This window comes from Barbatula barbatula, assembly GCF_947034865.1.
Source record: "Barbatula barbatula genome assembly, chromosome: 17".
Taxonomy (NCBI): domain Eukaryota; kingdom Metazoa; phylum Chordata; class Actinopteri; order Cypriniformes; family Nemacheilidae; genus Barbatula; species Barbatula barbatula.
In genome coordinates, this window is record NC_136780.1 from 16788711 (window position 1) to 16815842 (window position 27132).

General features: G+C 39.8%; 2 protein-coding genes across 4 annotated transcripts; both read right to left on the minus strand.

Annotated features, from left to right (window-relative positions):
• Nucleotides 1–107: 107 nt before the first annotated feature.
• cc2d2a (coiled-coil and C2 domain containing 2A) lies at nucleotides 108–20946 on the minus strand. Of its 2 annotated transcripts, XM_079478360.1 has the most exons (40): nucleotides 20901–20929; nucleotides 20572–20663; nucleotides 20415–20490; nucleotides 18058–18114; nucleotides 16765–16845; nucleotides 16519–16630; nucleotides 15857–15948; nucleotides 15662–15763; nucleotides 15440–15532; nucleotides 15066–15284; nucleotides 14749–14908; nucleotides 14531–14667; nucleotides 14187–14318; nucleotides 12057–12266; nucleotides 11869–11975; nucleotides 10959–11099; nucleotides 10715–10871; nucleotides 10232–10476; nucleotides 8084–8261; nucleotides 7842–7995; nucleotides 7603–7750; nucleotides 7362–7500; nucleotides 7087–7290; nucleotides 6241–6333; nucleotides 6059–6150; nucleotides 4540–4707; nucleotides 4311–4416; nucleotides 4071–4180; nucleotides 3479–3575; nucleotides 3288–3386; nucleotides 2937–3113; nucleotides 2811–2825; nucleotides 2128–2331; nucleotides 1833–1922; nucleotides 1630–1743; nucleotides 1379–1513; nucleotides 1143–1265; nucleotides 953–1011; nucleotides 679–856; nucleotides 108–587 (listed from the first exon to the last, which is right to left on the minus strand). In XM_079478360.1, exons 2-40 carry the CDS (start codon nucleotides 20595–20597, stop codon nucleotides 399–401), a joined length of 5019 nt encoding a protein of 1672 aa, XP_079334486.1. In that variant the 5' UTR covers nucleotides 20598–20663; nucleotides 20901–20929; the 3' UTR covers nucleotides 108–398. The 2 variants fall into 2 exon arrangements, with proteins under 2 accessions (XP_079334486.1, XP_079334487.1); XM_079478361.1 differs by lacking the exon at nucleotides 2811–2825 and having other exon boundaries at nucleotides 20572–20946.
• Nucleotides 20947–22037: 1091 nt separating this feature from the next.
• Nucleotides 22038–26977, minus strand: c1qtnf7 (C1q and TNF related 7). Of its 2 annotated transcripts, XM_079478389.1 has the most exons (4): nucleotides 26695–26954; nucleotides 25799–25893; nucleotides 24524–24762; nucleotides 22038–24395 (listed from the first exon to the last, which is right to left on the minus strand). In XM_079478389.1, exons 2-4 carry the CDS (start codon nucleotides 25891–25893, stop codon nucleotides 23767–23769), a joined length of 963 nt encoding a protein of 320 aa, XP_079334515.1. In that variant the 5' UTR covers nucleotides 26695–26954; the 3' UTR covers nucleotides 22038–23766. The 2 variants fall into 2 exon arrangements, with proteins under 2 accessions (XP_079334515.1, XP_079334516.1); XM_079478390.1 differs by lacking the exon at nucleotides 25799–25893 and having other exon boundaries at nucleotides 22045–24395; nucleotides 26695–26977.
• Between the last annotated feature and the right edge of the window lie 155 nt (nucleotides 26978–27132).

Here is a 27132-nt window from a genome sequence, read left to right on the forward strand (position 1 = left end):
CTGATCTGAGCCAGACAAACACATCAGTAAGAGTGATAACATCTCTGTCTCTGTTGTGTGTTCATGTCTCTCAGGACTGAGAGTTACTACTGTAATTCACATGCAAAACACTTATAAAACATTTATTTGTATGTATGGATATGCAAAATATCATCTACTTGAAAATATAAAGTAGAAAATACAAAGCTACATTTACAAACATCAGTCATATCCCTTTTTGCGAACATTTCCTTTTCTTGCTCTCCATTTAGCACATTTAAAAAAATATATAACAAAATATAAAAATGCAATACAATCATCGGTTCTTTACATTTTAACAGTACCATTAAAATGTCCTAAAATGCATTTTTAATAAAAAGCATTAAAACGTAATAGTTTTTGAATTCATACATTTTGATCTAGTGTGCACAGACCAGAGAGGCGATGTACACCCAAACCCCCAGCACATTACTGGGGTACGGGTGTACATAGACCGCCAGGGCAAACTCTGCATTTGGGGCTTCCACCTTATGGACCCCTGTACTGTGAACGGCTTCAATGATTGGCCGAATCTCTGAGAAAGGCAGATGCAGTGGAAACCCAGATATCTGAAATGGAACCAAAAAAACTGATGATGTTGAGATGCATTTCAGGTTGTTCACGTAGAGTGTAATTGGGATTTCTGTCCGGAGCACTGACCCTGTATTCTCCCAGAAGGCTTTGCAGTTCAAGACGATGTTCCTCAGCCACTTCCCGCCCTCCGCTCAGCTCCAGTTTCGGCAAAAACTGCCGCAGCGTAGAAATGCAATACCGGTTCCAGCGCGTGGGGTGACGCGGACGCCATTCCATGATCTTCTCCCTCAAAATCTTCTCTATCCTGCAGTACCATCAGCGGAGAGATCATAATATCTCTTATTATGATATATTATATATATCTTAATCTCTTATAATATCAGACGGATTAATGACCAACCTGTCCTGTAACTCGACAGCATCTGCCCTGTCTGTCCGTCTGTACACCAGAGACTCTGGCTAAAAACACAACATTCAAATCGGAAAACACACTGTAAATCAGACATAATATCAGAAAGTGAAGTGAAGTACCAGTGTGAAGGGAAATTCTGTACAATAAAAGAGCTGTCAGCTGTTTGGGCAGTTCTCACCTGCACACTGGAGAGGCCGGGATCGGGGAAAGCTCGTGAGAAAAATGGTTTCCAGAGTTTTGGCCTTGAGACGTCGAAACTCATTCTTACTGGTGCAGCATACAGCTGGATATTAAACCAAACCTGAGAGAGAGATAAATAAACAACAATAATAACATCATCGTACGAAATAAACAACTTTCTTCAGTCATGAAACTCAAGAGGCGCAGATTGTTTTTATGTTTATGTTTACTAACATTATCTGTGTTGATGAGGCAGCCAATGGTCTGTATGGGGCAGAATATGTCATATTGTCCATAGTGTTGACCAGTACTGGGATTCCAGATTAGATAGCGGCTCTGTTCATACGTCAACACGTACGCTGTAGGGCCCTAAACACATATAAAACAACACACAAACAAACACTAACGTCTTACAGTTCTCTCATAGTTATACATCAACAGGAAAGATTAACGCCGCTTTGCTTGTTTAAACAACGGTCACTCACCTCAGGAATGGCTGTGCCTATGATAACCCATGCCTTCTTCCCCATAAACAGGAAGTAGTTGCAGAGTAATACAGCGTGCTCCTCCTCATCTCCTGCCAGCAGAGTCAGAAATTGCTGAAAACACCAAAAACAAAATATGAATCCAAATAAAATCTCACAGATGAATAGAAAGCAAAGGCCGGGAGAGTATTATGTGCACTCACATCGCATGTGCTCCATAAATCACAGACTCCTGCGAAAGACACGCTGTCTGGAAGAGAGGGGATGAGCGACACATATCGCGCGACTAACTCCTGAGGAGGGAGACAGAGAGAGAGAGATGAGCAGAACAACAACAACAAACAATAAGAGATCATGTGGATTTATTATTATTTATTATTTCTGTATTTTAAGCCATATGGTTTATTTTGGTTTAAATGGGAGCGCTCTCTGTTACATGCATTGTTGTATACTGGGAATTCCCTGACACGGCATTACAAATCGAGTGTGTGGATATACCATGGTATCCTGAGGGCTGTTAGGAAAAGCATCCAACAGCTCCTGCGGAGGGTTCAGAGGTCGAATGAATCGCGTGACGAAGACGGTTTTGCCATTGATGTCGATGACGGTGGTGAGACAGGGTCGGTCGGAGAAACGGTGACTGGCCTCTTTCTCAAAGACCTCACATGCCGTCAGCAAGCGCTCCATCTCCTGACTGTCAAACTAATGGAGACGGTCAAAGGTCATTCAACAAAACATTTGCACTGAGCTGTAGATGATATAAAGAGCAAGAATACGTTTTGTATATGTAGTTATACATTGCTCTATTCAGAACGCCACAAACAGACAACACTTAAAGGAAAGTTCCAGGTTCAATACAGGTTGAGCTCTATGATGATCACATTCTGTCGATACCGGGACTGCTATCCATCTAAAACCTTTATTTTTTGTGTCAAAACATTATTATAAGTCACCCTTTATTTGTGTCACTGGGTTTTGGAAAAATATTACCAATAAAAATGAATAAAAAGTTTAACTTTAAGAAACTTTCATTTGAAAGGTGCAGCGTTTTTTTCATTTCCTGATTCTGAATAAGGGCGAATTTGGAGATCCGGGGTTAGAAGGACAGCGACGAATAGTAACTTCTGCTGAACTCTATTCAACCTGGAACACGACATTCACATCCACTGCCATTGTGTTACCTTTACTTCCTTCATCTATTACAAGCAGTCCAAAAAAAGGATATGAAAAAAACATTTTGACAAAATCCACAAAATTATAAACTGAATTATGTCAAATCTAATTCAAAAGAATTGCAACACCCGTACCTTCTCTCTGATGCTTTCTCCAGGCACCAGCTGGGGTTCGATGGTGATGAAGAGGCTGAGGAAGGTTCCTTCACTCAGACTGCGGAGAGCATCATATCCACCATCACTGCCCAAACTCCTCTCCTTACTGTAACCCAGCAGAACTGGAGGTGTGGACACCTTAAACGTTCCATCAATCTAAACATACAACATCATATCCATCAGATCTATTTCCACCATCGACCACACAATAAGGTTTCATCATCCAATCAGCCGTATAGAGCACACTCGATTATTCATTTGAGGATCAATTGCATAATGTAAAAGCCCAATGTTAAGGTTTGTGTGAAAACTAAAGCAAAGCTATCTTGCCCGAGATTGCAGGTAGATGGTGCTAAAGGGAATCTTGATAGAACCGAGCCAGTGTCTCTCTATCCGAGTGTGAATGGTGTTTCCTCTCTCTCTCTCATCCTGAAAACAGAAACGTTTGTTACTTTCCATTGAAACAGAGTTACTCTTAATAAAACACTGTGGAGAGTCAAGAACATCTTAATGTTCCTCACCTCCACTACGTCATAGAGAAGCTCATCGAAGAGGTTAATGAAGACCTCGTCTCTGACCGACTGCAGACAGGTGGAGCTATAGTCTCCATCTGGAGCGCTAAGATGAAAGTATTTCGTTTATTTAATTTGAAAACAAACATTTGTGGGTAAGTACATTGTACTATAAGTGTACATAATGTAATATAAAGCACAATAAAACAAGATGCCCAACTTTTCTTATTCTTCTACCGCCATTGCGTTTAGACCAGCTCATAGAACCGCATGCCATAGAGCATGCCTAAGGGTCATATGGCTGTATCGTCATCATACTTATTGATACAAAACCACAGTAGAACATTTTGTTCACCTCATATTCAGCGGGCCCAAATCTAGTGGTCAAAAGTTGTAGTCTATTATGTTGTGTATCTAGTGCTTTTACAATGATTTTGCATTAGATTTTGAAAAACTCATGATCAGACATGAACACATGCCTTTCCTCTTGTGCCTTTGTATGGCGTGACCCAATAATTGCTGCTTGCAGCTATATTTTTCTTTGTGTTTATTTGGAGGGGTTAGACATGATAACTGGTTTTCTGAGATGATCTACACAGACCTGAATGGCAAAACAATCTCTTCATTCCAGCAGGGGTTTGGACCCTCAGCAGTAGACGTCTGGAGAACTGAACGCTGGAAAGACACCTCCACAAAAGGCCTGATCAGAGGCTACACAACACACACATACACACACATCTCTCAATCATTTCACCTATTTTACATGACATTTTTGCATTTGCTTTTTTGATTGTTTCTTGTTCTATTATTGTTGACTTTTCTGCTGTATAAGGTGTGTTACCTGTCCGAGGGGCCAATCGCTGCCCTGCCCAGGTGTCTGGGATGACACAGGAGCTGTAAACTGCTCTGTGAAGGGTCGTGCTGACCTTGCAGACACTGGGGGTTTACTGACAACACAGAGATAAAAACGGAGAGCAGTACAGACAATAGGTTAAGTATAAGTTTAGACCGGCTCTAATCCACAAGCTTTAGCATTAGGGTAAGAAATGAATGTCTAGATGTGTGGGAACCTGGTGTAAGGTCTGCGGATGGGGATGTCGTATCCTCGGATGATGTTCACCAAGAGTTTTATGTCTCCGTCTGAGAGGTTCTGAGCGGTCACCTTCTTCCTCTCCTTCCTGAGAGGCTTCAGGGGCCGCTTGGGTTCAGCCAGTTTAAAGAGGTTCAAGCCCAAAACCCTAAAAAAAGTCAGCGTGATTTGGTCAGGGATATGTTGTGATTTGACATTGAGAAAGGACTGTTTTAGCAATATCAACAATCAATTTGCTTAACTTCTGTCAATGTCTAACTTGAACAAACAACACAAACACACACTAACAAAAACTTATTGAAATATACGTATTTATACGTATCGAAAACTAAATGATAAACACGTAACTTTGTTGTAAACATTTAATTTCTGTTGTTCTTTTGTTATTTATCTTTTGTGTATTAGTTTGGTTTCTTAAAGGGACAGTTCACCCAACCAACATGGGCCCCCACTGACGTCCGCTGTATGAACACAATTCCCAATCATTATCATTGAAACATCCCAAAGTATCTTATTTTGTGCTCCACAGAAGAACGATTCATATACAGGTTTTCAAAAACATGAGGGTGAAAATATGATGACAGCATTTACAATTTCTATCCCTTTAAGAGAAAAATACACTTTTTTAATTGTAAGTGAAACATGTTGCAACCTGTGACTTTAGCCTCTATATTGCCATCTATGTTTTGAAAGATAAAACGACATACAATTCCAGCAAAACTGTCCCCAGGATAAGATTTTTAATGTACTTGTTCAATAACTGATTTTTGTTTGTTGTGCCCCAAAACATATTGCGGCTTTAGCTTACTTAATGTCTTTGTATAACTCCTATACTCCGTATGAGTGTGTGATCTCTCCGCACAGGGACACGTCTAACATATTAACTCTACACAGAAAGACACCTCACAAACACATAGATCAGAGGGAACATACAGGAGGAAAATAAAGGTTTACGCAGGACTTAAAAGAACAAAAGAAGAACTGAAAACATACCCAGAACCTGCACCACTGAATATACAAACATAAGACAAACAAAAAGAGAAATAAAAGACGATAACTGTCAATGGCAATTCCATGCAAAAGTCAACCATAAAAATGAAAAAATTAAGATTTGAAGGGTTCCACCATATTGATGGCTCAGTCGTCAATATTTGGGGTTTAAAAACCAATGTGAAGATTTTCAATGGTTTCTATAAGGTTGAGCCACTTTCAGAATTTTCACATCCCTAACGGTCCATAATCACATTAATGGTCACATGAAAATATAATAACTATTTGTTGGGTACTTTTGCTTCTGGTTTGTGCATTTTAATTCAAAGTATGTTGTCTTTCAAAAACGTAAGTGCTTTTTTGTCACATGCATAACGCATTGTTCTCTTTGTGTAGAAGCGTGTCGGAGAGTCAGTTGAGGAGTTTAAGATGAGTCAAAGCTTCAGTGTGACTTCAGTGTTAAAAGACTGTAGAAGTATATGAGGTGACTTAGGAAGAGAGCCGTTTACCCGATACTGGGGACCTCATCCTCTGAAACCACATCAGACAGGATAAAATGATGCTTCGCTATAAGGAATCGATTAATGACGGACTCTCGCACCTAAGATAGAGATTGAGGAGGAAAGACAGAGACTTCATTACGAGAGATCACGTCACACAGACGAGATGAGAGAAGAAATGTGTCGCTCACTCTCTGAAGATATCTGGCAACGAGAGCTCGATGTGCATTGATGTGGTCCTTTGTATCAATGATCTCTCCTTCCTTTATCCTCCTCTCATATTCCTGCAACACAAATACTTGTATTTTAACTGACTAGTAACGCTTTTTCGCAAAATTTAAAAGTTTAAGCACTGACGATGAATTCTCATCGTGTAGTCCTGTGACTACAAATACCCTCATAATTGTGCAACTGTGTTCAAGAAAACTGAATTTTGGGGGGGCACAGATTTTTTCGCAACGAAAAGAGGATGTTCCACCGTTTGTATAACTGAATACATGTTTTGTTTAATCAAAATTTTAGTTTAAGATTATCCGTTTTTATTTGGGGGGCCACAAAGCGATGCACTCTACACAAAGGGGGCCTTACAAGAAAAACTTTTGAGAACCGCTCGTCTATTCTCATAAATTTGGCAACTGTGTCTGTTTTCTTCCCTTTTTCCATCAGCATGTTAGTCTTTCTCTCTGATTAATGTTCTTGCGTTCGGCCGAATAAATCAAATAAACTCAATGCCCCTCTGTGAGTTAGATCACAGAAAGAGTCATTGTCTGAGATATGAACAGGGCTGAAAAAGAAGATGCAGAGGAATGGAGTCCAGGGACTGAGCTTTAAGCGGGGACACCTAAAATAACTTTAAATGTAGAGAAATTTTGTCTTTTATCCACAGCCAACTTTCTGCATCTAAGGTTTAAGAATTCAACCCCCCCCAACCACAGTCCGCTCAGTGCCTTTTCCAGAACTGGAAATAAGTTCAAAAGTATTGTGAACTTTATCAGTTCAGTTATAATTTTTCTGTTAATCGCTTTAGGTGATCTCACCTGGAACACTTTCTCACTAATCTCCCGCTCCACGGAGGGGACACATTTAAAGTGCCTGAACTCGGGCACCTCCTGACTCCTCAGCCTCAGCAGACGGAAGCGACGAGAGCGCTGGAGCTCCTCATCTGACAAGAAATTAAACTCTTCCTGAAGCTGCTCCAGACGGAAGTACTCAGGAAGTGCCATCTCCCCGCCACTCATCCTCTTAAATGACAGAACGAAAGTTACGCCTGAAGAGAGGTTGAGTACGGTGCAGAGAATTTTGGGAAAGGTACCGAGAGTAGCTGCATAATGCAGGCGTTGTTGGGGTCATTGGGGTCGAGGCGAGACTCGCCCGCCCACTTTCCTAATTTCTTCATGTCGTTCAAACTAGACGCGCCGATACATGCGATAGCGTCCATCTGCATGAGACCGCTAATAGAGAGAAAGACATGTAGAATTATTTACAATGATGTCATTCCAATGTATTTGTATTTCTTATAGAGGAAGTGTGGAATCTCTGCATGGCTCTCTGACCCGTACACGCCCCCTACAGGATGATTGGAAGGGGGAGCGAGAGGGACGTCGTTCATGCCAACGGCCCAAGAAACGCAGCAGGAGAGCTTCCCTGAGGTCAGCAGGGTTTGCATGTTAGTGCCGTCAGCTTCGAAAGAAAACGCGACACCTACAAGATCGAAATTGGCAACATGAGCCTGAGAAAGCCGAACGAATTTGATGAAATGATTAGATGTGTGTGTGCACATTCATGAGTTTACCACTTCCAACACCCTCATGGTTAAATGTGACTCTCTGGTTGCTGCTAAACTCCATCTCCTCAGATGGCGCGCTGCCGGTCAGGACGGAAGATTCTGGAACTGGGACACACGCCTCGGCCAGCTGGGAGGAAGACGAGCCGACACTCTCGAATATCTAGAGGAAATAAATCACACATGGAAATGACGTTTGTAGTTTGTAGTAGTACATTTTATTTACGGTTAAGTGCAAATAAAACTCTTACCTGCAGTTTGATGCTCTCTGGAAAGTTGACTATCTTTAAGTTAAAGATTTGACCAAAGTGAACCCTAAAATCCATGTTGAGGGTTCGACTGTCTGTTCTGGAAACTTCTTTATCGTTGTAGAGGACTTTGATGAAGAGGGCACGCTTGGCCACGTCCTCTCTACGAGCAAATTCTGCACTACAAGAACAACGAAAAACGGGAGCGTTACTTTTCCTGATGAACTCTGGAGTGAAAGGATTGTTTTAAAGTTTATAAAAGTCTCCACTGTTTTATTTTATATTTATTTATTTGTCAGTTTTGGTGCTTGATTCAGATTGGCTGAGCCGAGATGTAAGCCGTTTTATAACGGCTGACCTCTACATTTACATAGCCTAAACATCATTTTATTCAATTCAATTCAATTGTATTTATATAGCGCTTTTCACAATGTGCTTTGTTTCAAAGCAGCTTTACAGGGGACAATAAGACAATAAGAAACTGAAAAACACACAAAAAGTTAAACACAGTACATGGTGTTTATATAACAAGTTAAATTATTCTAGTAAATAATATCTAATGTCAGCAGTCTCCCGGTGGTTTATTTAGCATATGTTGCATTAAGTGAATGCTTGGCTGAAAAGATGTGTCTTTAATCTAGATTTTAATTGGGCGAGTGTGTCTGATCCTGGAATAGTATCGGGAAGGCTATTCCAGAGTTTAGGTGCTACGTATGAGAAAGCTCGACCCCCTTTGGTGGATTTGGTTATTCTAGGTGTTATCAAAAGCTTTGAGATCTTGGAGAGCGTGATGGCTTGTAATGTGATAGAAGCTCTGTTAGGTAGGTGGGGCTAAACCGTTTAAGGCTTTATAAGTGATTAAAGGAACTTTAAAGTCAATACGATACTTAATAGGTAGCCAGTGAAGAGTTGATAACATTGGGGTTATGATGGTATTTTCTGGACCTGGTTAGAACTCTGGCAGCTGCATTCTGTAGTTTGTTTATTGATGATGCAGGACAACCACAAAGTAGTTCATTACAGTAGTCAAGTCTTGAGGTCATAAATGCATGAATAAGCTTTTCTGCGTCAGCAACACATAGAATATTTCATAATTTGGCAACAATTCTTGGGTGGAAAAAGGCTGTTTTTCGAGGTGTGATTTAGAAATGACAGGTTGCTGTCTAATATAACGCCTAGATCCTTTACTGTATTTGTTGGAGTAACATTACATCATTCAACTTCCAGGTTATAATCCAAAATATTCGGTTTACGTGTCTTTGGTCTGATAAGTAATATTTCTGTTTTATTAGAATTTAAAAGAAGGAAATAACAAGTCATCCAATGTTTTATATCTTCGATGCACTCTGCCAATTTGGATAGCTGGAAGGAATCATCTGGTCTTGATGAGATATATAGCTGAGTATCATCTGCATAGAAGTGGAAGCTAATCCATGTTTTTTAATAATAATGTTTCCAAGGGGCAGCGTGTATATGGAGAATAGCAAGGGTCCTAGAACCGATCCCTGAGGTAATCCATAATTTACTTGCGTTAGATTTGATGATTCCCCATATAAATGGAGAAATTGATGTCTGTCTGATAAGTAAGATCTGAACCATTGTAGTGCCTGTCCCTCAATATCAGTATAATTGTGCAAGCAATCTATGAGGTTACGTAGCTGCTCAGCCTTTGCTGCTTTTAGTGCCTTTTTATAACAGTTTGCACTCTCTTTCCACACAATTTTAAAGACCTCTAATCGGGTTTGTTTCCATTTGCGCTCCAGTTTACGTGTTTCTCTTTTATTTTATTTACTTTATTTTATGAAACCTTGCTACGCATATGGAATAACTGTTATAAAAAAGCAATAAGCCACGCATCATGCCACAACGCCCTTAGCTGTTATAAAATGGGATTATTGCTTTAATAGCTAATGGCAGTGTTAATCTAATCAACCACAATTGGGGGACCCTTTAACAACCTAAGAACTTTTTCTTCTTTTTTTCAGAACTTTTTTTAGGGGTTTCTTTTTCTGCTTGAGTGTTGGAAGCATTACTTTTTAACTAAATGCAATGAAAATCAACCAGTTTCGACTGTTCTACATGATCCCTATTAAGTCACCATGTGAAGGTATGAGCTATGTTTTTGAGTGTGTGCGTTGTGTGTCTATTTACCGTGGACACTGTTCATTGGGGGTGACGTGCCCTGAAACCGTCAGTTCTGGGATCAGAACCGGTTCTCCAGGTTTCCTGCGAATCCTGGTGGCTTTCTCCCGTACCTGTTCTTCAACAGTGGTCATGTCCGGTTTTTCTGGAGAGTCGGGCTTCTCGGGCTCCTCACCCAGCTCTTCCTCACTCTCTTCATCCTCATCTTCATCATCCTGCTGTAGTTTCTTTTTCTGTTTTTTCTTGAGGGCTTTCTGAAAAGAACCCCAAAAGATATTTACTACTGCTGAAAAAAGTATAACACGTTCATTTAAAGCTCAACAATTCAACATATTCAGAGTTTACTAAATGCTTAATGGCGGAGTATAATCACAGAACAGCAACTCTTAGTGCTGTAATTTTCTGTTCGCGTAAATGCAAGACACAGCATGAGCTGTAAGATAACACTGATCTAGAAACAGCCGTCTCGGACAGGGTTTATATCTGGCATACCTGTTTTCTCCTCCAGGATTTCCATTCCTCGTGTCGTCTCCTGTACTCGCTCATCTTCCTCTGATAGTCTTCCTCAGCTTCAGCCCGCAGTTCTGAAACTTCCATCACAATCTCATTCTCGAACTCCAGCTCGTCCTGCTCCGTGTCAAGCATCTCCCTGTTAAGTTTAACATAAGGTTGATATTCTCACGAAATCAAACGCAAACACACACACACATAGAAATGCATAAAACAACAGCCCTACCTCCTGATAAAGAGTTTGTACGGTGTGTTGGTAAATCTCTGGAAGTCTCTAAGGCCTTTGAGCTCCTTCCACACTCTGATGATGTTTTTGAGAAGAGCTCTGTCCTTCTCTTGCTCCACATCACGCAGATGGCGAGTGTGTCTGTATGTGTTGAATCACATTAAATGAAAAAATAAAAACCTATAAAAGCCTTTAAAAAGACATATATTAAGGGGAAAACTACGAATTTGGTGCCCTTTGTCTTCTTCCGTAGAGCACAAAAGATGATATTATGAGGAATGTTGTTAACTGGCCTCTATTCACTTGAATTGGTTTTGTGTCCATAGTAAATGGTTATTCGGTGACCAACTTTCTTCAAAATATCTTTTTTTGTGTTCTGAGAAAGAAAGAAAATTGTTTTCACTTTGTGGTATCACTTTAACTAAAACTATTAAAACATTTCGGTTAAAATAAAACAAATAAAATATAGGCCAAAACATTATTATAAAAACTTCAACTTAATGAACGTGAGAAATGTTTTCTTAGCAATAAAGTAAAATAAGTTTCGGCTGAGGCACAAAAATGATTGACTGAAATAAAAACGAAACTAAAACTGAAATAAACAACTTAATATAGCAATTTAAAACAATAAAATGACAAAGTCACATAACAACAATTTAACAAAAATTATTATAAAAGCTCAAAATAAATAAATAAAATATCTTTTAAAGTAATAATGTAACTACAATAAAATAAAAAATAAAATAACACCACCATAACACCTTAATAGCATATTATTCATCACTATTATGTGTATCATTTGTATATTGTGTTCGTTTATGGTTTCTATTTTTTGTGTATAGTGTTTATAATGTGTATTGTTATTTGTACACTACTTATGCTTTTGGTGATGTGAAATTAACTGCTGTACCTCACTTCCTGTTTGTACTCAGCTATCCTCTGCTGGGTGATCTGACTCAGAGCATCTCCCCTGTGCAGCTCCAGCATGTTACGAATCGTGTTTCTCAAGCCATTCAGCTAAAGACATAACACACGCACATTCACAATGAGTCTCAGATGGCTGAGAACAGGAAGCTTGGTTATGACAACAATAGTTACCTTATCGGTCAGAAGATGCGTGAGCTTCTTTTGCTTTCTGGTCAGGTGTTGATCGTACAGCTGGGCGAGACGGGCTCCCAGCACATGCTCACGGCTGAAAAGAGGGTGATGGGAGAAAATGAGGCCAGATACATCCACGTCCAGCTGGTAGTCCGCTTCGGGATCACCCATTCCTGCAATGTAGCGATTCACATGCCCAGACTTCAAAGCCTGGAAGAGAGCAGATCAAAATGACATTTACATAAACCAAATATTATATTGTACAGTATTCCCTATAATCATATGATTGACTATTTCTTGTATATACTTGTTATAAAGCCAATCTAAGCTTTGCAATCTTGTTCCCAAAAATATTATACTTGCTATTACTGAAACAAAATGGTACATAACAGAACATAACACATAACAAGACTGCAAAGGCTTTTTTTGGTTACTTATTCATTCTCAGTGATAAAATAAAATGATTGATCATTTTTCTTGCAATAACATTGAAAACCGGGTTGAATAGTTCAGTTGAGGAATGCACTCAACACTGGTACTGTCCTGCCAATTTTGTATCAAAACTCTGTTAGTTTTCTCACTTTTACCTAACGCTCCTGAAGTCGACCTGATGTTCCTCATTTTCATGTTGGTTTATTTTTACTTGCTCTCTTTTATGTCACAATCGGTAATAACCCGTAAAGCAGCATCAATCTGGTCTATTCGTCTCTGAGAGCTAGAAAAATCTCACAGTGTTTCTCTTTAGCTTATTTGATTATTGCAGCAGTTACGTCTTAAATCCGTCTTACTGATTTCAACACACATGGCTGCATGGATGCCTTTTGTTTTCAGTTATGCACGACACGCCCCTGTTCTCTGCTTAACCCGTGACATCACCACACATCTGGAAGAGATCTTTGTTCTCACACCTCACATCAGCTTCATATTACCTGGCAAAAGACTGCGAGCCGGAAATGGCCATGGAACATTTCTACACATTACAGGATTGCAATTTAGCACTGAATGGTGTGGAGTGGAACGCCCTGGTGTGTTTTAAGACATGAAGATTGGGAATTACAGGGTTCCCACAGCTTCCATGTGCTCTTGTGACTCTACCCGTCACTTGTCATTACTGCATAAGGACTTTTTAAAACAAAAACAGGCAAGATAAGAAGATATTTTATCACTTCGATATTCAATAAGAAGTTTCATGAAAAGGTTAAGGGCCAGACTAACTAAAAAAAAGCCACTGTCTCCATTTCTCAATTTCAAATTCAACATAGCATTTATTTCAGATAAGTTTCATCAGGGTACATTGCCAGGGCGTCTGTCAAATTTCGTGCCGCCCCAGTCTCTCGCCCAAATTGCGTCGGGTGTCTTCACAAAAAACACTGCCTGTATTCTGTCAACCGACTGTCATTCTAAGAGCTAATAGGGGCTGTATTAGCTGTATTTCACAGCTTTTCTGGTGAATATTGTTTATTTTAAATCACTTACGTTTAATTTCTTAAAAGATTTCTTAAATGAACGTGGTGTACATCATTGTATGTTGGAAACTGTGCAATTGGCTCGTTGAATTAGCATTATCTGTACACAGTGAGTTCACCAGTATGAACACACATTACGATCAGAATGACTCGCACCCAAATGACTCCTTTGAACCGATTCGTTTAAAACGCTTAACTCACTAGCGGATATAAAACAAAATCAGTGAATCATTCAAAACATTAGTAAACCACAAGAGAACGCAGGATAAGAATGAGCTTGAAAATGTTTTAAGACTGGTTAATTTAGTTGGCTATTGTGGGCTGAAAAGCTATATTTGATTGTAAAACATTTATGTTTGGTTGAATAAAAGTAATGTTTATTCTAACTTAATAAATGTAATTTTCATCTAATTTGCGCTGTGCTTGGTGGGCACCTTACAATGTTCACCACTGCTCTACTGTATGTATTAGGTTGCAAAAAATCTATTGTGTGCCAAAACTTCACATCTGTGCATTGGACTCTCAATCCAGCCAAAACTGTTTCCCAGCGGACCTGATCTCTCTCAGCCAATCACATGAAATATTGTCATTTTAAAAAGCTTCACTCTATTTAACATTTGGGTAGCTTTGAGATTCCCCGTGTCTAAAATAATAACATCCTCACCTTTCTGTAAACAGTCTGCAGTGCTGGATCCAACTCATCCAGTAGGTGGAAGAGAGGCGGTCTGGAGGAAGACTCTTTGATCGGGTCAGGCAGAGCCATAATACGGCCATCATCTCCAAACCACTTCCTGCCCTACAGCAGACATCACAACATTTATATTTAGAAGAAAATTCTTTCAAGTTCAATTCTTAGATCACTTTAACTAGATTTTCTTGTTTTAGACAAAAATGGGACATATCTTGCATTTAGGGACTTGCATTCCCTAAATCTGACATGGACACAAGTTTATGTTATGCCTGCAGAAGTCCTTAAAGCAGTTGAAGTGATAGTAAAGATATTAGTACCTCAGCCTGCTTCAGGATGCGGTTCTCCAGAATGTTCTGATTGGTCAGGGACACCGATGGCCTCTCCCCCACATATAGCCCCTCCTCCTCCAGGTAGCGAGGATGCACATTCTCAGGCAACTTACCAGACGCAGGAACTGTCACACAAAAACGCATCCCACAAGTCATTTCCTGTCTTATAGGAAAGTCTTTAGGGTCTATGGACTGGCTGGCTGTACCTGTCCTCATGCTGGGTACAAAAACAATCTCTCTCTCCCTCTGCAGCTGCCTGCTGTACCCCAAATACTCTGCCCTCCTTACTTCCAAGAAATCATGTTCTGATTGGTCGATGACAAACACGTCCTCCTCCACATCGCTGACCAGTGGAGCATCTTCATCCTAAAAATGAGGCAATGCTTGATGACTGATTTTGCTTTACTGTCAAAGAATTTTACATTTCTTGTCTATTTGAAACTCTTGCAAAACATTGCAAAATGTTATGGTTGTCTTTGGTTTGTTATGAAGCAGAACCAAAGAAAACAGGAACAGCATTCACCCTGGATTCCGGCTGCTCTCCTTCATAGTCTCTCTCGGTTTCACCCTCTTCCTCGTCCTCCTCTTCTCCTTTTTCGTTCTCAGATTCAGCGTCTTCTTCCTCCTCTGCTTCTCTTCTCCTGGATTGTCTTTGCTTACGGCTTTTATCCTGGGGCTCCGGGTCAAAGTTGAAGGTGAAGAAGTTGTACGCCTCTTCAGCAGTTGGTAAACCGTCCTCAGCCTGCTCCGTTTGAAAACAAAATAAAAAGAAGAAATTCCTCAAAATGTGTACTAAAATAGGCACTGTCCTGGAAAACACGAGTACATTTTACTTCAAATACGGGAGGATGGAAGGGGTACTTTGAGTGTCCTTGTAGAAGAAATAGAGAGCTTCACCCTTTTGTCTTGGCCTGCACGTCTGGTTACGCCATGGAACTTCAACCTGGCAGCATACGACGAGCCTTCATCAACCTGCAGATCTTGATCTATCTAAAAGAAGACACAAACCGTTCTGTGATCACCTGATATTTGCTGCAATACATACAGCATGCTGAAAACGACGGTAAAGAACATTTGGGGATTTTGTCCAATTTTAATATTATCTCTGCCGTTGCTTACATCTCTGTCGAATCTAGTGAGGGTTTCTCTGTCTCGCAGACTCTGCAGGCGGCTGACAGGCTCCATAACGGATTCCTGCTCCAGAAGACTAGCGGTTTTAGACTAAAGTGAGGACACAAGAGTCGAATAATTAATACTGAAATTAAAAAGTTTGCTACTCTCTCCTTTGATTCTGTATTATTGGAAGAACCTGACCTTGGCTGCCCACAGCTTCTCAGTCACACGCTGTCTCATGGAGGTCTTTGATTGGCTGGAGCCTGGTCTTATCACGGGACGAGGAGGAAGATCTAGAGAGAGAGAATAACGTAATCTAAATAGAGTCATCATCGATGCATAATCCTGCTCTAGACACATCAAGTTTATTTTGTTTACTGGAGAGATATCCAAGTTCCATGTTCAGTTTTACAACTGAATTTTGGCTTGACACTCTCCAACGCAAACTAAGGGCTTCCTGGAGTTAGACAGAAGGAGTCTAATAGAGTGCAAAAACAGCAGCTGAAAAAGCATAGGTTCTCTATGTCAACAGATTACTAGAAACCATTAAAGGTACTTTTACTAAAAATGACTGAGTGCAGCTGTGACATGCCAGAGGAGAACTGGCCCTCCCGGCTGAGCCTGGTTTCTCCCAAGGTTTTTCTCCATTTATTTATCATTGGAGTTTGGGTTCCTCACCCCTGAGTTGTGTTCGTTGCAGGTATTAGATTAGTTTAAAGCCCTTTAGTAAACTCCATTAACATTGCTTACTAGAATGGTAACTTTTTCTTTAGTTTTTTCCTGTAAAGCTGCTTTGAAACAATGCAACATTGTAGAATTAAAATTGAATTATATGTTTTCTGATGTTTGAAGACATCTCTCACCTCTAGGTGACCGCACTGATGAACTATCATCACGCTGTAGACCCTCTCCTCTCTCCTCCTGCACTGCCGTCTCTTCATCTGGAGGAGACTCCAGCACCATTTCCTTAAGCAGCTGAACACAGAAGCCATGACACTCAAAAGAAAAGAACTGCAATTTAAGCTAAAATAATTCTTATTCAGTATGCAAATACGTTAGTTGTATTTAGAATGTTGAAAAAAAGTCTTTGCAATTTTTGCAGTCCTAACCTTCTTTTTTCTCTTCATGTGCTTTGCCTTTAATGAACGTCTGAGTGTCTCGCCAGGATCCTCTTCTTCAACTGCCATCTCCTAATATGATATGTTACGCAATACATTGATAAAATACATGCTCAGATGTTTGCTCACCTATAATGGACAGCATATACTGACATACTGTCCTTTTTTTAACTGTTGTATTTGGAAAGTGAAGTTTTGTCATCTGGGGCATTTACATTTGTAGAAACTTTCCCAAAAAGGGGAAAACACAGCTGGTATCGGGTGTAACTTGTCCCCGATGAAAGAGTCAAGTTGAATGACAACACACAGTACTTCTCTCATTGGTTAGTATCTTTGAATTGGTTTGAAGGACAAAGAATATCAAATATCCAAGAGAAAAGATACAGCTTGAGGAGCGTATTACACATAAATCAAACACCCAAACTAAAGACTTAAGTTAAAATAATCTAGATACAGCAGATTCCGAAGCAGAAAAGAAAAGCAGTCAAGGAATACTTTTTCACCCCAAAATGAAAATGTCACCATCATTTATTCACCTCATGTTGTTTTGACCCTGAATTATAAAACTTTTTAGTAGTTTTTCACTGAAATCCGGTGTATTCTATATAAAAACGTGACGGTGACAGCTCTCTTGCAAATGCTGTAACCAATTTGGCAAGTTTGACTTTAATTATAATTGAGATTATAAATGCAATCTGTTTCTCACATAAATCTTATGGAATTCTGATTCTGAAAACACAGCAGTCTATACTTTATGTAGACATTTTAACAAAGTTGTTTTAACATTACAGTCCAAACCACCCTTTACTTTTTAATGTATGGAAAAGAGCAGCACTGACATTCAGATTTTGAGTTTTACAAAAATAAAATGATACGGAGAATAAATAAATGTGAACAAAGAATGAAAATAACATGAGCATGAAAACATGATGACAACACTTTCATTTTTAATGTAACATCACTGTAGTGAGGTAGGCGGGAGATTGGGAGCATAAGAGGACGAGCGACCAGACCGTCAGTGAGAGAGGACCAGGCCTGACTTTTAGTTATGGTTTGTGTGTGTCGCCGGCAGTCGCCCGTGAGGGGCTGCTGGCTGTCTATTTACGTTTATATTTATCAATTAAAAGTTGTTTTATGTTTGCCCGTTCCCGTCTCCTTCCTTCTATGGATCTTGTTACAATCACATAAAAAGTAAAAAAATATATATTTAAGGAAAGACTAATGCAGCATGAAAGAATAAGTATCAGGGTTACACAAAGCTAAAAGACTGAGAACAGAACCAACCTCCACCGTGGTGTGATCATTCTCCTCAGAAAAACCCCAGTCTGACGAAACCAAAGCCTACAGCACATCAGCACAGCCTTCATATACAAGCCTTTACAGATGTGTGTGTGCAGAAGTGTATATTGTTGTACCTGTGTATCATTATACCACAGTTCATCTGTATAACAATAATTTCACAGGAGTGAGTACACCCCACACATTTTTGTAAACATTTTATTATATATTTTCATGTGACAACACTAAAGAAATTATACTTTGCAACAGAGTAGTGAGTGTACAGCTAGAATAACAGTGTAAATTTGCTTTCCCCTCAAAATAACACACACATCCATTAATATCTAAACAGCTGGCAACAAAAGTGAGTGAATAACACAGAAATAATAAAAAAACATTGTGTGTTCTCACTCGCCATCAGTGCTCTAGTTACGGTATTCTGACGTTATGGTGTATGGACACATGTAGGGCGTCAGACTCTCATGCAAAGTCAGACTGATCACCGGTTTGAATCTTGCTCGGAGCAGATTTGAATTCAATGGCTGCACGTCAAAATGTATTGTTTATTACCTTTATTGCTTCATTTCTGCATGTATGTCTGTATTTATTCATTTCTCATTCATGCACTTTATTTATACACTAATTCACTGTAAAGAAAAACAGTAAAGTTTCAATAAAAATGCTCAGGGAAATGACTAAATTACACTCGGGTCCTAAATTGCTCTCCTGAAATCAAAGTACATCCCTATGAAAGAATGCAGCCTCTTCACATCCAGGCCCAGAGCTTCACAGGTTTCCACCGGAGTCATCTTCCACTCCCCATCATGACAGAGCTGGTGGATGTTAGAGATCTTGAGCTCCTCCACCTTCCGTTTGAGGATGCCCCACAGATGCTCAATAGGGTTAAGGTCCATCACCTTTACCCTCAGCTTCTTTAGCAAGGCAGTGGTCATCTTGTAGCTGTGTCAGGCCCAGTCTCTGAAGGGAGGGGATCATGCTCTGCATCAGCATGTCACAGTTCACGTCTGCATTCATGGTTCCCTCAATGAACTGTAGCTCCCCAGTGCAGGTAGCACTCATGCAGCCCCAGACCATGACACTCCCACAACCATGCTTGACTACCATGCTTGACTATAGGCAGGACACACTTGTCTTTGTTCTCCTCACCTAGTTGGCGACACACACGCTTGACACCATCTGAACCAAATAAGTTCATCTTGGTCTCATCAGACCACAGGACATTGTTCCAGTAATCCATGTCTTTAGTCTGCTTGTCTTCAGCAAACTGTCTGCGGTCTTTATCGTGCATCACCTTCAGAAGAGACTTCCTTCTAGGACGACAGCCGTGCAGACCAATTTGATGCAGTGTGCGGCGTATGGTCTGAGCACTGACAGGCTGACCCCTTCAACCTCTGCAGCAATGCTGGCAGCACTCATATGTCCATTTCCCAAAGACAACCTCTGGTTATGACGCTGATCACGTGCACTTCACTTCTTTGGTTGACCATGGCGAGGGCCTGTTCTGAGTGGAACCTGTCCTGTTAAACCACTGTATGGCTGCAGCTCAGTTTCAGGGTCTTGGCAATCTTCTTATAGCCTAGTCCATCTTTGTTTAGAGCAACAATTATTATTTCACATCCTCAGAGTGTCTTTGCCATGAGGTGCCATGTTGAACTTCTATGAGAGTGAGAGCGATACCACCAAATTTAAGACACCTGCTCCCCAATCACACCGGAGACCTTACAAATCACATGACACCGGGGAGGGTAAATGGCTAATTGTACTTTTGCACTTTTATGACATATCGCTTATTGCTCCCAGAACTCTTTGTAAGTCGCTTTGGATAAAAGCGTCTGCTAAATGAGTAAATGTTCATGTAAATGTAACAATTTGAAAATGTTCACATGGGGTGCACTCACTTTTGTTGCCAGCGATTTAGACCTAAATGGCTGTGTGTTGTACACTGTTTAACAAGCTGTACACTCACTACTTTAAATTGTAGCAAAGTGTCATTTCTACAGCGCTGTCACATGAAAAGATATAATAAAATATTGACTAAAATGTAAGGGGTGTACTCACTTCTGTGAGATGCTGTATCTAGGGCTGCACAATACTGCAGAAACATGTGATAGGAAAATGCTATTTAATATTGAAACATTTCGCATTCAAGGAAGCACCACTAACGCAAGAAAGAGAACAATCGTGTTTGTCTTATGCAGTAAACTTTCTGAAGTACTAACATGATTCAGGTATTGCAATTCATTAGACACATTATGCAAATGTTTCTAATGAAAATAATTCCTTATAACCATACTGTAGCCTATAATAGTTCACTGTACAGTATACTGGCAGTGTGTTCATACCTGTTTATCATCTCTGACTCTTCCTAAAGACTCCTTTAGTGCTCTCCGTGTCTTCTTTATATTTTCCCGTACATCACTGAACCAAAAACACCCAGAGAAATCAATCGCATGTTATATTTCAGCTGTGTTTGATCCTATCAGCAGACGGTAAGATTACCTGGGCGATGACATCTTGGTGGCCATGGATTGTGATGCGTTCACTTCATGTCAAATCAGTTACATGGACTTAACGCAAACCTCGGCCTCAGACTGACAGAGAGAAAGACCGAGTAAAAGAATCACTAGATCCGTAACGTCGTATCTGTAAGTAACAGCTGTAATCCACCAAAATGACGCACATAATCGTCAAACTGAGCAAAAGAGACAAACCGGTGAGAATATAAATACATCTCCGGACAAGAACACATATAAAAAGTGCTTATCCATTAAAGAAGCATACATTAAATGTCAAGATAACTAGATTGAGTTCAATAACAGCAGATTTACCGCCATGCTGTGTCCTGCTGCCTGGTAACGGAGGTAAATAATGCTCAACCGAACATGAGCCCATGCGTAAGGTCACGCCCACCCAGCGTCAGAGCGACTTATTATTCGTCCACAAGCACGTCAATCACTCCAAATGGGCCGTTCTGTTCTATTGAGAAGCGCGTATTTAAACGCATGATTAGACATGAATGTCGAGAAAATATCCCATAATACGATAAAGTTTTGCAGTGTTGATTTAGTGGCTTTACGAAAACTAAATTGTAGAACAGAAGACAAATGGAAACATTAGAAAGAGCCATCCGACTTAGAGCATTGCATCAGCATGTGTGTTTCCTGGGTGTCGATCCCCCAACATCTAAGCTGCTTACGACATGCTAATGAGTTGAACTGCAGAAACACAACATTTAAAATCCCAGTAGCCTTAATGTGAGGCTATTAAAGATTGTTAGAGTATTTATAATGTGATCACAAAAAATCAAGATATTATGTCAATGAAAAGAAAGGCCCCCCAAAAATGAATATGTGGTTGGGGAGAGACCTTACGCTGAGAGGCAGCATTCTACTGGCTTAGGCTGAAGGCATTTCAAGATATGCTGCTGCTGCTGTAAAGTAACTTTGTATTAACACCTATCGTAGGCTACTATTGCTCTTTTATGACATATCGCTTGCTCCCCGAAATCTTAGTAAGTCGCTTTGCATAAAAGCGTCTGCTAAATGACTAAATGTAAATGTATGTAGACAATGGAACGTGTAGATCAGTTGAAAAAATACTCTTTAAATTTTATATTGAAAAACGATTCACTATGTCAAGATATCAGTAATAATGAATACATTTACATTTAGTCATTTAGCAGACGCTTTTATCCAAAGCGATTTACGAAGAGTGGACACAGCTGGAGAGATCAAGGCCAGCTGTGCACAAAAGCTTTTGTCAAAAACCTTTACAACTTCGCAAGGACAGTCTGGCGCTTCAGATTCGCAGCCAGTAAGTATATTTTAATTGTAAAAGACTTTGTTACGGACAACGAAAGTTGTTTCTTTGTGTGATCTCATAATGCAGACACACGTGCAACGTGACAAAAGACAACATGAGTCAGAATAATCAGTAGTAATGTTCCAACTAGTGGCAACAAATGTCGTGTTTATAATGGGGTTTATTGTCTTTGAGTCGCGACAAGACATGGCGTAACACTGGTTGATCAAGAAGGGCCAAAGCAGGTGCTGAGAGAGACAGATCACCCCTGCAAAAGCCCACATCTTTGACCTAATTATAATAAGAGAAATGAAGGTTTTAAAATAAATGTAATTGTTTAGCTAATTCATATCATAACTATTTAACATAACCAATAAAACCTTACCAATCCTTTACATCCCGCTCAAGTCACGCTGGCAAAGTTAATGTATCGGCTTGATCATCTTTTTCCAGATCAGATTAGGGCTTGAATTGGTATAAGGAAGTACCGATGACGTTTTATCAATTGTCATGACAATTGCTTGGTAACCTTAAATCATGTATACACATTGCATTAGATCTAAAACAAACGATAATATTAGTTTTAGCCGTGTCAAATGACCCCCTTTATTGTTATCAGAAATAGACTTCTGGCACTCTATGTGTTGGTTGTGAATGTGTACCGGAAGTTAACGACAGCCCATGAACGCACACATGCACAGTAACATTTATTTTCTGTATTTTGTCACTTTGAAACCTTCTATAATCTATAATACAGTTAACACAGGATAACATTAAGTTACACATAATACAATTGAGACTTGTGCACGTATGCACTATTCTACGCCATGTTGTAGTATAAATAGTGTGAACAGTGCGTTCACATAAAGTTTCCTAGATACAAACATTGGCCGTTTCTCAATATGCGTTGTTCAGCGGTCTTGTGTCCTTGTGTTCTCGCTCTACGTCATCAATAACCGTCAACCTGGGTCCAATACTTTAGAACACAAGAATAGAGAACGCATGAAAGTACCCAGATGGGTTCGAATGATGCATCGAATGAAGTCCGTTCTATGTGTTCTTGGAATTGAGGGTCAATGGGTCTACAGAGGAAAAGGGGAAGCATTGCACTGACATGAACGGTAAATACACTTTAAAATAAGAGTCCAGAAATACAACAAAGGACCACGAGACAGGTGCTGTGTCTCAATCAGCTCTTGAGGTCGTGAATCAGTAGTACACAGGTCCGGGCAATGGTAAGGACCCTGGCTAACTTCACATTGGGACACGGTTCACTTACTTTCCTGTGATGAAAATTCACATCTGGTATATATATACCCAAGAGAAACACTTTAATTATTCTGTTACATATCCTTGCACATATTTGGTCGATTATTAAATTTAACTGTTAAGTAGATTGTGTTCCCTGTCTGTCTGGCAATGTGTTTTAAAAAAATTAATGTTTGTCTTTTCAAAAGTTCTGTTGCGTTTCATTAAGGTTATTGAGTTGGCTCATGCAATTTCGGTTAAACAGCTTTCAAAAATGTCATGTGATTTCGGTTAAGGGAACATAGGGAGCATAGATGCTCCCTGGTTTTTGCGTTGCATTGTGGGAATTTTTAGGGAACAAATGTTTCAGTGCACTGGTAGGGTTTTACGAATGAGACAGTCCTTAAAATGGCCAACTTCTTGATCAGCGCCCTGACTACTAAACAAGGGTAATTAAAGGCTACTTTGTTTTTCTTGTCATGGAAAATAACTGGCCATAATTTTCTATGGTTTCGTCACAAGATACACATCACCAATGTAATTTTTCCAAGGCATTTTTATAAAAGCGACTTGAATGTCCATATTTAACTAATTTATAGTCCTGGCTTCAACTATGAAACCGGGCCAAAGTCTCTGCTATTGACTCTAATCGTAGTCCTCCGCCAGTGTGTCCAGATAGTTTGTATCTGCATAAATCAAAAATCCTGAGAAGAGGCTATCAGCCCAACCAGGGTCAGCAAACAAGCCATTCTGGTCTCTGTAGAAGATCTGCAGCCAAACCTCGTCCTCTGGGTTAAGAAACATCACTGTCGAGCCAGACGCCACATCATGGTTTCCAGTGTTGGCATCAAAGGTCTTAATCCGGTACTGTCCATTCTGGACCAGTCCGATGGCCAAGTGCTTGTTGGCCAGAGTGATGTCATAAGAAAAGTAGTAGATTCCTGGGTAAGCACAAATGAATTTTCCTGTTTCTGGGTTGTAGTGTCCACCCTCATCAAAGAGAACTTTGTTAAATTTTATCGGAGCTTGCTCAGTGGGGTAGCTACTGGTGATGCCTACAGAGAAGGCGGATTTAGGAACCAAACTTCCACATTTGCAGATGCCTGGTGCTCCTTGAGGGCCACGCTGACCCTTCTCACCTTTGTCTCCAAGATGTCCTGGAGAACCAGGAGGCCCTGGATCTCCAGGATCACTACCAGGACCACGTTTTCCAGTGAAACCTCTTTCTCCACGTTCCCCAAGCTTTCCTGTCGGACCAACTCTACCTTTGATTCCTAAAATGAACAAATGGCACTTAAAGATGGAATTTGATTAATTTATTTGATTGAGTAATATATTACTTCCAAACATTCTAGACTAGTCGTCTTTGCAAAATTCAGCAATTGGGCAAGTATAGTCCTACCTGGGTCTCCTTTTACTCCCTTCTCTCCTTTCCGTCCATCCCTCCCATCTCTTCCTGGGATTCCGACCTGGCCATCCTCGCCTTGTGGACCTGGGGGGCCAGGCTTTCCTGGGGACCCTGGCAACCCTGGAATGCTGCAGATAAATTGAGGTGGGGCTCCTTTGGACCCGGCCTCCAGCAGTTGACCAATAATACACTGAGAGAGACAGATCACCCCTGCAAAAGCCCACATCTTGGACCTAATTACAAAAAGAGAGAAATTAAAGCTTTAAAATTAATTAAATTGTTAAATTGACTTTTGACAATGCATATTCTGTGGCCTAGACTGGACCTTTTATGCCAACCACACACGCAATAACTTCTAGTATTCAAAATGAAATGAGAAGGAAAGAACATGTTATTGTGTCAGTCCTAAGTGTTTTTTCCAGTCTTATGTGACAGGATCATGACAGGCCTGGGTTTGGAATCATATGTTCAGATACTGACTTTTAGTTCTTGTATTAGGCGTTGTTCTTGGTGTCTGAAATCGTGTTCTATTTACAAAGCCAAGTTTACATTCTTATCCCAGGATAAAACCCAATTTTGGAAACCTAAAAAAGGAAAAACTGCAAGTCTTGGCTTGAAAGAGAGAAACGAGGAGAAAGAAGCTGGAGTGCATTGTGAGTCTCTCTCTATTATAAAACACAGCACTGCTTCTAAGCACATGTCTTCGCAGAATAAACTACGGCTATGCAATTCATAGCGATGACACATTGCAATGTATCACTGCCAAGTATTCCAGCAAGATGACAAAATGTTTGTCTTAATGAACTTGCACGGACATGCAGTCGACAAAAATATGGGTTCATACAAACACAAATATCCACTTGAAGATCAATTGTGAAGCATTGCATAGTTGTATGGCATGCAGCAGTAGTGACCTTACAGACCTCTCTGACTGATGCTCCAACAATGAATGTGAAGCTCTGGTCCTGCTCATTCCACAGTTTCAACATCATTAAACTCCCTGAACTGTCTGTGAGTGACATTCAAATTATTGCTGGATTGCAGAAGAATTGGACAGTCATGAACATTGTACAATTATGTTCTGAGAAGAAGTTAAAAGTAAATGTAGGCTCTTGAAAATGTGGAATATGTAAGAGTTCCTGATATACAAGTGAGGTCAAGATGATCATATAGTACTTAAGTCTGTTAATTTCACAGACATAGTAATACATTTGAATTGTGGGCTATAAACTATTGTTTAATTTTGAAATGCAAAAGATAAAGTTAAACCTATTGGATGGCCATGCTGTCAGAAGAGTGGTGAACAGCCGTGACATCAGACAGAACATAGCATGCTCAATTTCACGGAGATTACAACCAAACATCTGCAATGAGAAAGAATTTGATGAGTGAACTGATATAAATTATCCTTCCTTGAGAGACAAACACTGTTACTATAACAACAGACAAAGAGTTCTGTCCATCTCAACAGATTTGGTTTACCAAAATAGTGATGCCATAAATAACACAGTTTTGGTGACCTTGCGTTCTTTATTGTTGGCATTAGTAAAATCCAAAGAGCGAAAAAAGCAGATAGTCTGCTGACCAAATGCTATTGAAAATACATTCAAAAGGAAGTTCTTTATCTGACCAGTTAAGTGATTTAGGGGCTAAGTAATATTTACTGGATCCATCGTAAAAACTTGAATTCTTTTAATTAGAAAATTCTTATTGAACTTATGTTTAGATTTTTTTAGATATTTAAATTTGAACATATAATTAGGACAAAAATGTTGTGTATTTACATGGAAGCGAAATAACATTTACAAACATACGTCTGTTCAAATAGACAAGGACCATTAGTCAAAAGAAACACATTTTGGTTTCACTTTTTACTGAATCAAAATGAAATGATTTGTCTATATGTAACACAGTGGAAGGAGTCGCAACCTCTCATAACAGATGTGGCATCAATATCTGTCAAGCTTTCAACACAATGAAAAACACAGAGATCCTGGAAAAATGCCATTAACAACTTGAACAAATGTACTGTGAACAAATATATTAATCTCTCATGTTTCAACGGTACAACATTTTCTGGCACAGCAGATACAGTATGAAACCAGGTATTCTCTCCAAACATTTTTTATTTCACAATTAATAAAAATACAATAATTGTAACTTGCCAGTGGTTTGATTTGTATTGCCACCTTGGGTTATTTTTGCTGTGAAATCCTTTGCCTGTATCCTCAGATCAGAGTACTTCATCTCCGACTCATGATTCCAAATTATTTTGTTGTTCTTCCTTCTGGTGGTTCAGTTGTTTCTTGAACATCGATGTACTTTATAAACTCTCCCACTTCTGTGACGCGTTCTCACTTATCTTCTGTTCTCCTGCTCCTCCTCATTCATAAGACTTTCTGAATCCTTTTGTTTTTCTGTTTATAAGATCTCTGCAGTGATCTTTCTGTATCTATGCTATGAAAGAATTTAAACACCCACTTTAGGGACACACCTCTCAAGTTCTTCAAATGTTCCCAAGGCAATTGCACACTACATACACAACACAACATCTTGTCACATTTTAAAGTAACAGATGACCTTAAACTCAAAACTTACAAAAA

Bases quoted from the DNA above. Each gene is read 5' to 3' on its own strand.
- cc2d2a (XM_079478360.1), bottom strand. From the start codon at position 20,597: ATGGCCACCAAGATGTCATCGCCCAG. The intron at 16,631-16,764 runs GTTAGGACTGCA...TTCTGTGTTCAG, and splicing joins ACATGAAGAGAAAAAAGAAG to CTGCTTAAGGAAATGGTGCT. The intron at 1,923-2,127 runs GTATATCCACAC...CTCCCTCCTCAG, and splicing joins ACAGCCCTCAGGATACCATG to GAGTTAGTCGCGCGATATGT.
- c1qtnf7 (XM_079478389.1), bottom strand. From the start codon at position 25,893: ATGTTTGGTTGTAATCTCCGTGAAATTGAGCATGCTATGTTCTGTCTG. The intron at 24,763-25,798 runs GTTTAACTTTAT...TTTTGTAATTAG, and splicing joins ACAGCATGGCCATCCAATAG to GTCCAAGATGTGGGCTTTTG. The intron at 24,396-24,523 runs GTAGGACTATAC...TGTTCATTTTAG, and splicing joins GGGAGTAAAAGGAGACCCAG to GAATCAAAGGTAGAGTTGGT.